The 15,577-nt window shown below is 36.4% G+C and overlaps 1 protein-coding gene across 1 annotated transcript; it reads left to right on the top strand.

The window, feature by feature from the left end:
* The first annotated feature begins 11,424 nt into the window (after positions 1 to 11,424).
* LOC126797099 (uncharacterized) lies at positions 11,425 to 12,482 on the top strand. Its single transcript, XM_050523777.1, has 2 exons — positions 11,425 to 11,752; positions 11,995 to 12,482. The coding sequence occupies exons 1-2, from the start codon at positions 11,425 to 11,427 to the stop codon at positions 12,480 to 12,482; spliced, it is 816 nt and encodes a 271-aa protein (XP_050379734.1).
* The last annotated feature ends 3,095 nt before the right edge of the window (positions 12,483 to 15,577 follow it).

Below are 15,577 nucleotides of genomic sequence, written 5' to 3'. Positions count from 1 at the left end.
CATATAGTTGATGAAGATCCAAAGGTGTGGAGGACAAGTCATGAAGATTTGATATGCAAAAAGAGAATTGAAGTTGTTTCCTAATTGGACTAGGAAAAGATTATGTTGCTGGAGAGCCAAGAAGAGGGAGACACGGCCAAAGAGAAGAAGAAATAGAGAGAAGGAGAGAAAGAGAGAAAAAGAAGAAAAGAGGTGAATCCTTAGAGAAGAAAATTCACACAAAGAGAAGCTTAGTGCTAGGAGATCTTTGTGACTCCTTTGAAGACCTTAGTGGCAACATCAACGTTCTTAGTGAGGTTGATCATCCATGTGTCTACAACGATCTTGGTGAGGTTGTATTGACACTTGAAGCAACGATCTTAGTGAGGTTATTTCGTGCTTGATTGTGACTATCAAGTAAGAAGTATTTTACTTTTGAGAACTATATTATCATAGATTAAGGTGTAATCTTTGTAATATGAATTGTTCAATAGAAAAGTGAAATTCTTCTATATTTTCCGCTGCTATTACTCGTTATTGTTCTATCTTGTATTTTCAATTGGTACCAGAGCAGGTCACTAGACGTACTTAGTGAGATCTGTGGGATTAAAGATGGAACGTCAAGGATTGAATCGACCACCCATGCTCTACAGTATGGATTTCGCTCAATGGAAGCTTCAAATGAGATCCTTTATATATGGTATTGATTTTCATGCATGGAGAAGCGTTGAACGTGGATGGAAACCTCCAATGAAAGATGTTAATTCAAAAGGTACTGAGGGAACATCCACTGGTGAATTAAAAGATGAAGATGAGTGGACTGAAAAAGAGATTAAGGCTAGTGAAGGAAATCACAAGGCTCTTAATGCTCTATATGCGTCAATGAGCAGAGAAGAAAGGAAAAGAGTTCAGAATTGCGTTACAGCCAAACAGGTTTGGGATAAACTTTGTGTTTTAAATGAAGGTAATGATATTGTAAAAGAACAAAGATTACAACAATATTATTCTGAAATCGATGCTTTAAAAATGAGAGATGATGAAACTATTGATGATTTTTATAGTCGTTTTACTGATCTCTCTAGTTTATGTGAAAGCCTTGGAAGACCATTACAAGAATCTGATATTGTAAGAAAAATATTACGGTCTCTTCCAAAGTCTTACAGGATGAAAAAGACAACGATTCAGGAACAATATAATCTCAACACATATTCTGTGGACTTGTTGATTGGAAACCTGAAGGCTTGGGAGATGGAGCTTGAAGAGGATGAAAGACCGAAAGGTATGAATTCTAAAAATATTGCTTTAAGTGTTACAAAAAATCCTAAATCAAGCTCTGAGGAAGCTGAAAATAATGAACAGTTGATTTTGGAATTTGAGAAATTTTTGAGTCAGAGAAAGTCAAATTCAAATGAACAAAATAATCAGAATTCTAGGAGGAATTTTAATGGAAATAATAGGCGTTTTGAGAAACGTAAAGATAATTACTCACAAAAGAAGTATGAGTATGGAAGTAGTAGTAATAATAATAAGAAGTGTTATACTTGTGGTGGCATTGGCCACGTTGCTACTAACTGTGGAAATAAGAAATTTGATTCAGGTAATAAGGCTTACAAGTTCTCTTGGAGTGATGATGATGATAGTTCCCCAAAAAGGGACAAAATTTTTGCTATTGTGTCTTCTTTCTCTTTAGATTATGCAGGTTCAAAAACTGAGGATGAAGAGGATCAAGAAGAAGATGAAGAAAACAGCTATGAGGATAATGAGATGTTTGAATATCAAGCAAAAGTTATCAAGGCTGCTGAGAAAATTTTAGAAAAGAATATTCTATTAAAGCAACAAGTGGAGAAGCTGGAAGGTGAAAAAATGGAATGGGAAGTAGAGAAACTGAACTTGAGAAAGAAAAGTGACAATGGTGATCATGTGCTTGAAAGAAAACGGCTTCTAGCAAAAATTCAAATGCTCCAGGATGAGGTAATCGAAAAAGACAATCTAATTGATTTATTAAACTCTAAACTTAGCAAGTTGCAGATTTTGCTTGATGGAACAGATAACAAGGTTGGAAAATTTCAAAATAGTTCGAAATCGTTATCTGACATTTTGAGTTCAGGGAAGAGCTAAAATGATAGAACCGGACTTGGATATACTGGTAAGTCTAGCTCAAATAGAAATTTTAATTTCTCTACTAACTTTGTTCGTGAACAAACAGGCTCAAAGGCAAGTGACACATATATTGGAGAACATGAAAAAACTGAGAATATTCAGACTTCTTTCAATTCAAAAGTGATCAAGTCGAATGACATATATGAGAAAGATATTAAAGATATTCGAAGTAAGTTGGAACAACATGGTCAGTTTTTACGTGATATTTCTCACTTTGTTGGTTTATCTAAATCTTATAAAGAAACTAAGCAGGATGTGAAAAAGACTCAGAGATATCCAGGTAAGAAAGTCTGGAGGAAAAAAGAAGACCAAAGTCACATAAAAGCTTATTGTAATCTATGTTGTATTGATATAGATTATGAATCTGATGATAAAGAAACTAGAACTGTAATTGACTCTATAAATGTAACTGCTGATCATTATGTGGATTTGTCTGAATTATCTGATGATGGGTTACCAAGAACTAATAATACAAATGTGCAGTCACAGGGAGGATCAAGAGAAGTTGATAAAAGTTTACAACCTGCAACAAAATTTTGTACAGTTTTTAAACAGGTTTAAAAAGATCATTCAACTAGAGATGTCATTGGAGAAGGCGTTCGGACTAGAGGAAGGACAATGGAAATTGCGTCACACAAAGGAGAAAACACAAAAAGCTCCGACACTGAAAATGTGGAAATTAACAAAGCTCTAGTAAGTTTTATTAAAGATAAAGTTAAAGGAACTAATGTTGAAATTATAGGTTATTCTGATGCTGATTGGAGAGGTAATCTGCAAGGTCAGAAAAGTACTAGTGGTGGTTATTTCTTCGTTGGTAAGAATTTAGTTGCATGGCATAATTAGAAACAAATTTACACTCATTGTCTATAGCAGAAGCTGAATATGTTGATGCATGTAGCTATTGTACACAAATATTTTGGATGAAAAATATGATAAGGATTATGGTATTCCGCAAGGAAAACGTGTTATATTATGTGATAATACAAGTGCTATTAGTATTTCCAAGAATCTTGTTCAACATACTTGAACTAACCATATTGATATATGTTATCATTTCATTTGTGAACTTGTTGATAAGAATGTTCTATCATTAGAATTTGTTTCTACAAATTATCAATAGGCAGACTTGTTTACCAAACCATTGGATATAAAATGCTTTTTGACCTTACGTAATGTCATTGACATTTGCTCTCAATATTGACAAATAACATATTTGGTGGGTACATATGTCAAGGTAACCTTTCTTTGTCCTTGATCTTATCTTACTATAGATGAGTTACTGCATTTTACCTGTTAGTTCTTTAGGGCTCTTGACATTGTTACTTTGGATCTCTCATCCAGTGTTCTCTGATATTATTTATGATCATTAGCCTTTATGTTTGATTCTCACGTACACATACTTCATAGTGGTGGACATATCTGAGTTGAGTCACCTAATCAGGAGCCGGTGTAGTTGAATACATGTTATAGATTATGACTGCATGAAAAAAAATGTGTAAGGAATTTGTGCATGCAGTCTTAGGCCAGGCTAGTTCTACATTTCGAGGAGTTGACTAACTACTCGACTCCTAGAGGAATGGACTGGTTTGGTCTCCCCGGAGAATATGATACTCTTAGGCCAGGCTAGCTCTCTTCTCCAGGGATTGACTAACTACTCGATACCTGTTGGAATGGGCTGGCTTGGTCTCCACGGTGAAAAAAAATGTCTCAGCAATGTACTGAGCTTATATTATGAAAATAAGAAAAATATGAATTATGTTGTTATAAGGTGATTATATGGAGAGATAGGGGGAGTGTCGTTTAAGTTGGCTTGCGCATTTAATCACTCCTCTATTTCATTCCCATTATGAAGTATATTCAAATGCACATCACACTTACTATTGGCTAATGATCATGGATATTACTCGATGATGCTTGTTTGTGTGGTTGATAAAGTGTATTGTCTTGCTCAACAAGAATGTTCAGGTCATTGTATTAACTCTTACTATGGTTGTATGATATGCTTGGACATGTTTGTGTTACTGTGTCATTGTGGTCTCTGTCCTGCCCCTACAAGTAGTGTTGAGAGCTAAGTGCATGTAAGGTCCTAAAGTGGTTTCTATCCTTAGAGTTGTCTGCTTATTGGTATTGTGTAGTTTCAAATTCTTCATGTGCAAAAATTCTTGATCTATTCGAGTGTAGTAATAGGTGTTGGGTTCTAGCTTATCCTTGTTTTGCATACACAGGTCTATTTGAAAAATCATGTATTGTGTGTCATACTTTTTGCGTGAGTTTTAATTGGCTGCATGCATGCGTTTGTGGTAATTATGATTATCATTATATATTTTCTCTAGATTATTTGTAGCCGTGCAGTAGTTTATATGAGTTTTGCATGCAGTGCTATTTGTTAGAAGGATTCTCCGGGAAATATTCTCATCATATTCATCATGTGCATGCTTATCTATATGGAAGGATATCATCCCATATGTCATGTTTATTTCGAGATAACCATATGGTGCACCTTATTTCCTTTCGGTAATATATATATATATATTCATTCATTGCACAGTTCCTTACAGCTTGAGATCTTCATGTTTTCTTCCCTTATGCGTTACATTTCCTACCCCTTTTTGGACTCTCTTGCATGTATATCTTCTAGTCAAGGAAATAAAACCTGAAGCTTATATTGCTATCTCTTTTGTTCTCCTTATAGTGTGTTAAGTGTGCAGTTCTTTATCATGAGTGGAGCAAGGAGCACTCGTCATGAGATATAAGAGGATGATGTTCAGATGACTTTCTCCTCCTTTGGCTTCATCAACTTAGGGGGAGAATCAAGTCCCTACGACATTAGTGTTTATGTTTAAAGTTTGTTTATCGAAAAAAAAATTGTACTTACATTGTTCATGGTGATTTTGTAGGTACTTGATGGTGAAAGTTGCATGGAAGGCCAAAGGGGGAGATTGAAGGTACATATATTGGCCTCCATATATGAATTTTCAACCGGTAGCTTAGTTGACTGCTTTATTTGGCGGTTAGGAGTTCTAAGTACTGATGAAGGAAAACTTGTCCTTTTTTACCGGTGAAAACCTCCATTTGACATGCAGCCAGAGATCTAGTAATACTGGTGCCCGGATCGGTTAAGTGTTTTGAGTTCTCTCCCTCTATTTGGATTACTATTGCTACCGGTGGTTGAATCTGCCGGGCGAGAGTCGTCAGAACCCGCACAGCTGTTGATGGACCGGGGGCTCAAGGTTGCTGGCTGAAGTACTGCTCCGATGATTGATGATTCCGTTGGCAAACTAAGTTCCTGGGTGCCCATAGCAGTTTCTTGGGTGTTTCGTCTCTCTTTTTTCTCTGTAATTGCTGCTGGGATTAACACAAACTAACTTCCAAACTAACTTCATAAGTATCATAACTGTTCCATTTCACCGTCGGAACTAACTTGGTGTCCATGGTAAACATTGTACTGAATTAGCATCATTCTTTCGGTAGCATCTGATCGATCATGCTCACACAAGACATAAAGCTGATTCTGGAGAAGCTGGTGGTGGAATGATAGCTCATTTGAAATCGTTCTTTCGGCTTAGGGTGCTCGTTAAATCAGTATCGATACCATGGACACATGCTGATGAAGCATGCAGTCCATCGCTTAATTAAGGTGATAGGCAGATGTGGTAGGCAGTTGTGCTAGAATCAGTAGAATGTATGAAGCCATGCTAGTTGCAGATCACCAATTTTTGTAGTAGAAGTCAATTTGAATTCTGACTGAATCATGGTGCATGTTTGTTCTGTTCGGTACACAATTTCATATTTAACTGACTTGTTGTTCGAGCTGGGAAAAAGTCTCCTCAGAGAACAATCAGCAAGCCCCAATTTTGAATCTTAGATGGTTCTAACCTTCGTTCTCTGTTGTTGCTTGGCGTGCCAGTACCTTTGAGTTAGGTACAACTCTTGCTTTGTTGATGATAATTGCGCTCACGTACTGTCTTCTTCTCGAACGATTGTTCTGCAGTTGCTGATAAACCGCTGAAGTTCGAATGACTTATACACAACCGGAGTTGCTAGGTACCTTTCACTCCACCTCAAGTAGATGGCTGATCTTACTTTAGACCGCTTGGGGAAAAGCAGAGCTTATAATGTGTCGTTGATAGCGGGACTCTCCTGCTCTAGGGAATTGCTGACTAGTGCAAACTTTTGTGTTTGCTAGAAGCTAGGCTAGCGACTCGATGGACTTGACTCTAGTTACCGAAGTTAATCGGACTTGTTGCTACATGCAGCGTGAGACGTACATCTGGGTAGCTCCGCTCCGATGGGAGACTTGGTTGCCGAAGCTAATCGGACTTTTGCTCCGTGGGGAGACTTGACTATGCGATTGCGCGATAGTTTGTTTGACGTTGTGTGTCTGTTATTTCGCACCTTCGACCCCTTTATATAGAGAACACAGATTGTTCTTTCTTGCGGATCAAGTCTTGAGAACCTTCTAGTTGATTTGGATTCACCTTCCTTATTCAACTAAGATTCTATACAACATTAGTCTCCGAAATCCATTCCAATAATGAATGTAATCTTGCTCTATGATAGATTGTCCCCAAATAACCGGTCCACGAGCCTAAAGAATCTAGATAATACCGAAGTATTATTTTATGCCCAAACACTTGTCTATGGTGACATGAATGCCATGCATATTGATCTGAATACATATGATATTACCACCTGTCTGGCTGTCTCAATATATGCATATGTGTGTAAATCATATAGAGTTGAAGACTGTGCTTGCTACACATGTGAGGGTGACTAAACTTGTGTGCACCACGTGGTGGTGATAAGTCTAAGCTTGATGAAAAATATATGGATTTCTCTATGTCAATGTGTGATAGGTTTGCACACAATACTAAATGAGAGAAGCGGCATTTATGCATGCAATAGATATAGCCTACGTGGTGAGCAATGCAGCTTAGCATGCAATTAGAGGATTCGTCTTAAACGTTTATTCACCCATGTATTTTACCTTAGGTACCATTTTAGTTAAAAATAAAATTTGACAGAGCATGGTGGGTTTTGATCTCTGAGTTTGTTTATTTACATACCATAAATATATAAATTCATCTTATACTCGAAGGTAAATAATTATTTCTTTATCATTGCAAACTTAATAGCTTCCAAGCTTGAACTTTTAGCTTTTGCAAAAATTTATTTGAAAGAACTACAAGAAGAAAAAGAAAAATATATATATATATATAAGTGAGATATAGAGATAACCTTCCTATAAAAATCATAAATTATTGAGAAATTATCTATAGAGTCCAACATAGAATATATGAGACTATAGAAAATATCAAAGTCCTCGAGGAAAATTTTGAAGAAGATCAGAGACCCCTAAACATTATGAGCATAGGTTAGATCCGCCCCAAGATGGTATCAAAGCCTGCTTAGCTCAAAAACAAGTAGGCTAAAAGCCTTATGCCACAAAGTTGGCTTCTCTCAACTAATAAGAGAGAATCCAAACAAAAACATTATCAGTCCTTTTGTATTACAAAAGATTTTGATAGGTGGCAAAATTGTTTACATTCAAGACATATCTAAGAGGATCAATACTCGATAGAGTACGCCTGTAGAGTACTAAATACACTCCACGACGAGTTCTCTCATTTTCAACGAGAGATAGGAGTTGAAGAACTTTACCAAACTCAGCCAAGTTTGATAGAATTTCTAAACCATTTATCCAGCAACAAGGCTACAGAAAAGCTGCTTGTTCAACTTGAGAGATTTCATCTCAAGATCAATCAACTTTAAGAAGTAAACACAAGGATTGGAAGGCTTAAAGTAAAACTTGACTACCTCAAAGAAAAGGAATATTTTCTAGACATAGAAAGGAAGTTAGTTCGAATAGAAACTCTTATTAATAAAATCTAAAAACAAGCGTTTGAACTAAAAAAAGCTCAAGAAACTCTCAAATGACATTTAGAAGCTCTTATCGTCTGAATATGATGAACTAAATGATTGAGGTAAAAGTCAAGGAAAGATACAAAAAAAAAACAAAAAGTTCATATCTTCCTACTTCAGAAGCCCTTGCTGAAAACCTGAAAGCAATAATTCATCCGCAAAATTATAATATTACATGTCTTCAAAAGATATATATGGAGCTGGAAGAAAAATTAATAGAGTTGAATCTTAAACTCTCTCATATGCAAAAAAGCATAAAAAGATGAAAGCTGAAGTTGGAACAGAGAAAATCGATGAAGAACACTAGCTCAAAATGTAGCTAACAAGGTGATCTTACCTTCCTACCCAAGAGAATAAAGTAAACTTAAGTTTAGTGAACCACAAACTTCTTACATGAAAATCCTCCAATTTCACTGAGAGAAGGAACATGAAAATGTTGAGCAAAGTATTCAGCAAAAGGAGCACAATTCACGTACAACTCATCATTGCTCAAGAATTTGAGTACAATGAGATAGACTCAAGTGTGCGGGAGGCCACAATTCCTAAATTTAGACTCAACGAAATCTATAAGAGATGTCATTTCCTTTTAGATTCTCACATGTTCAAGATTCTTGAACTAACCATTTCGGCAACAGGCAAAGAAACTGACATCAGGTTGATAACTCATAAGGAAGTAAATGAAGCAATTCAAAGAAGTTATTCATACATGCACATTGGAGCGGTTCAAGTGGGAATAAAACTTCTAGCTAGGGACGGAATAGACTGCTCTGTCCTATGTGTCCTGCAAGATGACAGGATAACAGACTTCAAGAAAAGCATGTTAGGAACGGTGGAAGCTACATAGCACGGAAGCTTGCATTGACGACCGATTCCCGCTTCGGAAGCGGAAGCGGGAGCGGAAGCACGGGGAAGCGCGACGGAAGTGTGATTCCAGAAAAGGAGGGTACGTTTGGGAGCGCGGCGGAAGCGCGGTGGAAGTGTTGGCTTCCTAATTGGAAGCGCAGCGGAAGCGTTGTCTTCCAAATTGGAAGCGTGATTCTTTCCCTTCCTCTATTTCATCAATCAATGTCTTGAGTCTCTTCTTGTTGTCTCATATTCTTTCAATTTCTTCAAGCGGTTAAAGATGAATAGTATCAATTGATCTAATGTGTCAGAGAAAAGAGAAAGAGCTGGGGAGAGATATGAACAAAATCTTGACGAGACAGAGAGAAAACAGACCTTTTTTTTATTCAATTTCATCTAATGATGTCTCTTTGACTTGCACATGGCCAATACCTTCACACTATACTGGACCTTCTTTTGTTTGAATTTTGAAAGGAAGCTTTAATATTGGTATAATCAAGGATAATCATGGTTTAGAAAAGAAGTTATTAATAGTTATCAAGTTATTTTAAAACTGAATAAAATAATTAAAAAATAAAAGATAAAAATAGTATACAATATATATTTATTATTCTGACGCTTCCAAAACGCACCCGCTTACTTAATTTTTTAAAAAAATCGGCTTCCGCGTTTCCAAACGTTTCGCTTCCACGTACCCGCACCCGATTCCGTGCATCCTAGGGTGGAAGCCTCCCTTTGTAATCAAGTTGTGTACTTCAATGTTTTTCCAAATTTCACTACGCACCTCAGAGATGCACCACATTGTCGCAGGTTGAGAATCAAGACAGACGAGATTTTTATGAAAAAGGGAATGATAGAGCTTGCCATAGATTACCGAATGTATTATAAGCTCATGAGCTCGAATGTTGTCTCAAATACAAAATTCCTTAACAGTCTTGGAATCACTACATCTATCCTTAGTAATCCAAGAAATCATACCGAGCAGAAACATGTTACAAAATGGAATGAGGTGACATTTCCACGAGAGTGGAACTTGACTACTCCAATCAAGCAAATTGAGAATACCAAAGCAGAATATGAGAATACCAAAGAAAATTGGGTGGCTAGCTTGAGATTAACCCAAACCCTGGTGTTGTCAAAATATGAGTATTGTGAAGCTCATGCTTATTACGAGTCAACATTGACTGGAATAGTCCAGAAGTGGTATCAATCTTTCAAGAGGAGCACCCAATGGCCTGATTAGGCAACCAAGTTGGCCCAAACCAACAATCTTCTTGATTTTGCATACCTGATATATGCACAATTCTGCGGAGATATAACGAGACATAGTAAGCAGGCAAAGGAAAAAGCCAAGATAAACATTCAAAAGGTACGTATCTGCAACATGAGATATTTTCAAGAGTACACCAATGAGTTCTAGAATTACTACTGCACCATCGGAGATATAGATAATGAATAACTGGTGAGAACCTATTACAGGAAACTACCAGAACCCTGGAACGATGTAGTAGCACAATCTCTAAAGGAAAATCTCTTAAGCTTTTTACAGCATGAGGGACTGCAGAGAGAGTCAGGGATCTCATGAGAAGGTAATGTGTAGAGTACATGAAATCTAAGAATGCGAAGAAACAACTCAAAGGAGTTGAAAACATGTGTCCCAAGATATTTGAGACTCCTACGCAATGAGGATGTGATACGGAAAAGAAATACAAGAAGAAGTTATCTAGCAACAAAGTTGGAAAATATAGCTTTTCTTCAAAAAAGAAGTATAAATTTTCGGAAAAGCTTCAAAACAAGACCTAAAGGTGAAAAAGGAAAATTTGTTTCCCGAAAAAGATTTTTCAAGAAAAAGAAAACCAATCCTGGTTCTATAAGAGAAGTTAAGAAATGCTGATGTTGGTTGTGCAAAGCAGAAGGACATTATGCAAATGAGTGTCCAAAAAAAGAGTTCAAAATAGCATATGAAGAAGCGATTGAGTATGCAAACTTGAAAGAGTTCAAAATAGCATATTATAATGAAGAGAATGATTTTGTCTATTCTCTTGAGTACAACGTCAAAAGATGATTCCAAAGAAATCTCTTCGTAAAGTACATAAGAAGAAGATAACAATGAAAATATCGTCCTATCTTTGTGTTGCAGTTTCTCAATTGGAAACAAGATACCTGATATTATCAGTGGTTTCTATCCCAATCCAAGAAAATTCACTTGTGATTTCTATAAGCTTGTAGAAAATGAATTGATTCTAATGTATTGTGAAAGCACATGAGAAACTTATCATCAAGAATGCTTTGTAGCAGAATTGAGGAGAAGAACATGAGAAAAAGAAGCCCATATTCTTGTAGAGAGTTCTATGATTCAATAGAACAAAATGAAGAATTAACATAGAAGAATTGAAAAAGATAAAGTTAGTAACTTCATTAAGTTAGAAGAAGGAATTAACATAGTCTGTTAATACTAGCAAAGGAATAGAAGATCATTCTAACAAAAATCATAATCTCACCAGAGAACCTACCATTGAAATGATTAACCCTTTCACGGAGTTGCAAAATGCAGGAAAAAAGGAAGAACACGTCAAGCAAGTTCAGACTAGCAAATTCAGCAACTACATCACCATAGGATTGAAGTTTCCCAAATACAAGAAATACCACATGTATGCGTTCGTAGGCAGCGGCTTAGGATATACACTTGCCAAGCGATATGCCATCCCAGACGAATATTGGGAAAAAGCTTTAAGAGCAGTCACTGGAATCGCTATGGGAGAACATGAGAGCATCATGAACACTATGGCGCGAAATGTTAACATTTCCCTAGGTGGAGAAAACTTTATATGCAAGATTATTTGGCAATGTAAATGCTAATAGAGCTGATGTATTGATTGGAAATGATTTCTTCTCCAGCAAATTGTGATTTAAAATCCAAACATGATTGGTTTTGAGAAGAACCGCAAGTTCTTCTGGGAATCTCGTCTTGTAGAAGCAGTAAATGTCACCGGAAAAATTTTACGGATCAATATCAAAGGTCGTCAGCGAAGAGTGGTGATTATGATCCCGTTTTGGAACTCATTTTTTTGCTAAATGATCATTTAAAAGATCACAGTGAGATATTGTCAAAAATGGAATCAGAAGACTATGAGTCAAGAGAAGAGTTCAATTTTCCTGAATCTGATTTAGATTCACTAGAACTAGAAAGCTCAGATGGAGAAGAGCAATATATCAGAGAGCATAACCTCAAGGTGCCAGCTATTGCTGAAATAGAGAATTTTTTGAAACCTGTAATCAGTGAAGATCCTCAACTATACTGGGACAAGGATATGGTATATTGCCAGCTTAAAATGCATGATGCCAACACCATCTGCCATGTCAAGGCCATCCCTCATTATAGTGAGGAAGATAGGAAAAAGATGGAAAATCAGATTCAAGAACTACTTGAGAAAAGGTTAATCAGACATTTAAACAGTTTGCATCATACTCCAGCTTTCCTAGTAAGAAATCATGTGGAACATGTAAAAGGAAAAGCAAGGATGGTCATTGATTACATAGACGTTAACAAAAAACCATTAAAGACGGTTATCAAATAGCTCAAGTGAGGGTCCTCATAAATCGTCTCAAAGGAGCTCAAATCTTTTCCAAGTTTGATGCTGAATCAGGATTTTAGCAAGTGAAAATGCACCCAGATTCCATAGCCTTAACGACTTTTGGAACACCGCAAGGGCATTACGAATGGCTGGTTATGTCGTTTGGTCTCAAACAGACTCCATCCATTTTCCAAGGAAGATGGACAATATTTTTAAGCCCTATTTAGATTTCTGCATAGTTTATATAGACAATATCTTAGTCTTCTCAAGAACAATGAATGAATATCTGAAGTACTTGAAGAAGGTTTGTACGCTTATTGTCCAGAAATAAATCATTTTGGGACAAAAGAATATACATTTGGTCAAAGGAGAGATCGACTTTTTGGGTATTCATGTTAAAGAATGAGAGATTCGTCTCCAAGAACACATTGTTAAGAAGATTAGCTAATTTCAAGATCAAATCCCTGATGCAAAATCCTTATAAAGATTTTTAGGAGTTGTCAACTTTGTTATAGACTTTCTTTCTTAGGTAAGTGGTCTTATTATTTTACTCTCACAAAAAACCAGTTCCAAGAAGAAATTGTGCTTTACCAAACTCTGAAACATTGTGGAATTCACAGCTTTTCCTTCACCATTTTTGCTCCTGTAACACATAGTGTTGCTACTGGATTAGCATGCTCCGTCATGAACTTCTTAACAATCTCTTTCACATACCTCTCTTGGGAAATATAAATTCCTTCCCTGGATTGATGTACTTCAGTTCCAAGAAAGTGATATAAGTCTCCCAAATCTGTCATCTCAATTCTTCCATCATAGAGAGCTTAAACTCATTCTACATCTCCAAGCTATTTCCAGTAAATATAACGTCATCAACATAAAGACTTACAACCATGAAGCCTCCTTGTGAGCTGCCTTTGATGTAGAGAGTGTGTTCATATGGACACTTCTGAACCATATTTCTCAAAGTAGGAATTAATGCGAATGTACCAGGCCCGTGGTGATTGTTTCAGACCGTACAATGCCTTCTTGAGTTGTAAAATTTGTCTTCTCCTTCCTTCATAAAACTCGGAGGCTGCTCAACATAAACTTCTTCTTGGAGAGAGCCATTCAGGAACGCAGACTTCACATCCATTTGGAACAACTTCCAATTATTTTGAGCAGCTAGAGATATCACCAAGTGAATGGTGTCAAGCCTGGAAACGGGAGCAAATACTTCAGTGTAGTCTTCTCCTTCCTTCTGTTTGTATCCTTTTGCCACTAGCCTTGCCTTGTGCTTGTTTATAGACCCATCTGGATTCATCCTTGTCATGTATACCCACTTCACACCAATGTGTTTCTTGTGTGATGGCAAATCTATGAGCTCCCAAGTTTGGTTCTTTTCAATGGCTTTTACCTCTTCGTCCATAACTCTCTTTCACTTTTCTTCTCTACAAGCTTCATTAAAACAAATTGGATCCTCTCCATCAAAGAATGCAAAATAAACAATATCATCTTACAAACTTACTTGTTCAGTTGAGTCATAAGGATCTTGCAAAGTTCTGAATTTTGGAGGACTTTCTGGTGAATCATCTACATCTGATCCATGAGTGTTGGATGCTCCACACTCATCTCCGAAGGTTGGAGAGCTTGCTGTACCATTTGTATCTTCATCATAAACAACATATTTATCAAATAAGACATCTCGGCTTACTACAATCCTCTTTGTTTCTGGATTGTACAACTTGTAGGCCTTGCTCCGGTCACTATACCCAATGAAGATACACTTATCTGACTTGTCTTCAAGCTTGTTTCTGATTTCATCTGGAACATGGACATATGCAACATATCTAAAAACTCTCAAATGCTTCACATTTGGCTTCACTCCATACCACGCTTCATGAGGCGTACAATCTTTCAAGCATTTTGTTGGTGATCTGTTGATTAAATAGACTGCACAAGACACTGCTTCAGCCCACAACTCATTCTGCACTTTCTTCTTTCTGAGCATGCACCTCACCATTTCCATTATGGTTCGATATGTCCTCTCACTTACACAGTTTTGTTATGGTGTATAGCGAGCTATCAGCTGATGCCTTATTCCATTGTCCCTGCAATACTTCTCAAAAATTTTGGACAAATATTCACCTCCACAATCATTTCTCAAAACTTTAATTGACCGGCCAACAATGTTTTCAGCTTGTGCTTTAAAATCTTTGAAAGCTTGGAATGCCTCTGCTTTTTGTTTGAGAAAACAAACCCAAACTTTTCTAGAGAAACCATCAATAAATAAAATAAAATATTTGCTACCTCCAAGAGATGTTACTAGCATAGGACCACAAAGATCTGAATGAACAAGCTCTAGAGGATAGCTTGCTCGCCAGAATGAGCGTGAAGGGAACGAACTCATGTGCTGCTTGCCATACTGACATGCTTCACATACACCATCTTCTTCATTAATCTCTGGTAACCCTTCAACCATGTTTTTTGTTTCCAACAACTTCAAGCTTCCATAATTCAAGTGGCCAAATCTGTCATGCCATGATCTGGAGCTTCATTTCTCACGACCAACAAAACATGATAAATTTGTTGTTTCAAGCTTGAGAGGGAATATATTATTTCCAGCCACACCAATATTTGCAATAAGTTGATCTTCCTTTGATAAGAAACAAGAAAAATCATGAAAAAATATATTATACCAATATACCCTCTAATATTTTCTAGCCACACCAATCTTTGCAATATGTTTTCTAATATTTTCTTCAATTATTTAATAAATTTATGATTTTCACCTTAAGTTAAATTTATATGAAGACACAAAGAAACAATGGAAATGACTTTTTCAAGTAAAGACATTTATATCTCTTAAAAATATATTGAAAACAATAAAAACAATACTAAAGAAAATAAAAAGAAAACATTGATATAAGAACATTTTGGTAAATACATATTTTTTGAGAGGATATTTAACAGACACCTCATCATTTTAACAGATGAATTGACGGAGTGAACTATCTAGATTAAAAGTTGCAAGTTCGAGGACTATATAGGTGATATTGAAACTTCAAGGACTAAATGAATGACCGATCAAAAATACATGTACTAAACAGACGTTTGCCTTT

Source organism: Argentina anserina, chromosome 6 (assembly GCF_933775445.1).
Source record: "Argentina anserina chromosome 6, drPotAnse1.1, whole genome shotgun sequence".
Classification (NCBI taxonomy): domain Eukaryota; kingdom Viridiplantae; phylum Streptophyta; class Magnoliopsida; order Rosales; family Rosaceae; genus Argentina; species Argentina anserina.
The sequence above is the reverse complement of the archived record's forward strand: the minus strand, read 5'-3'. Positions and strand labels throughout refer to the sequence as shown.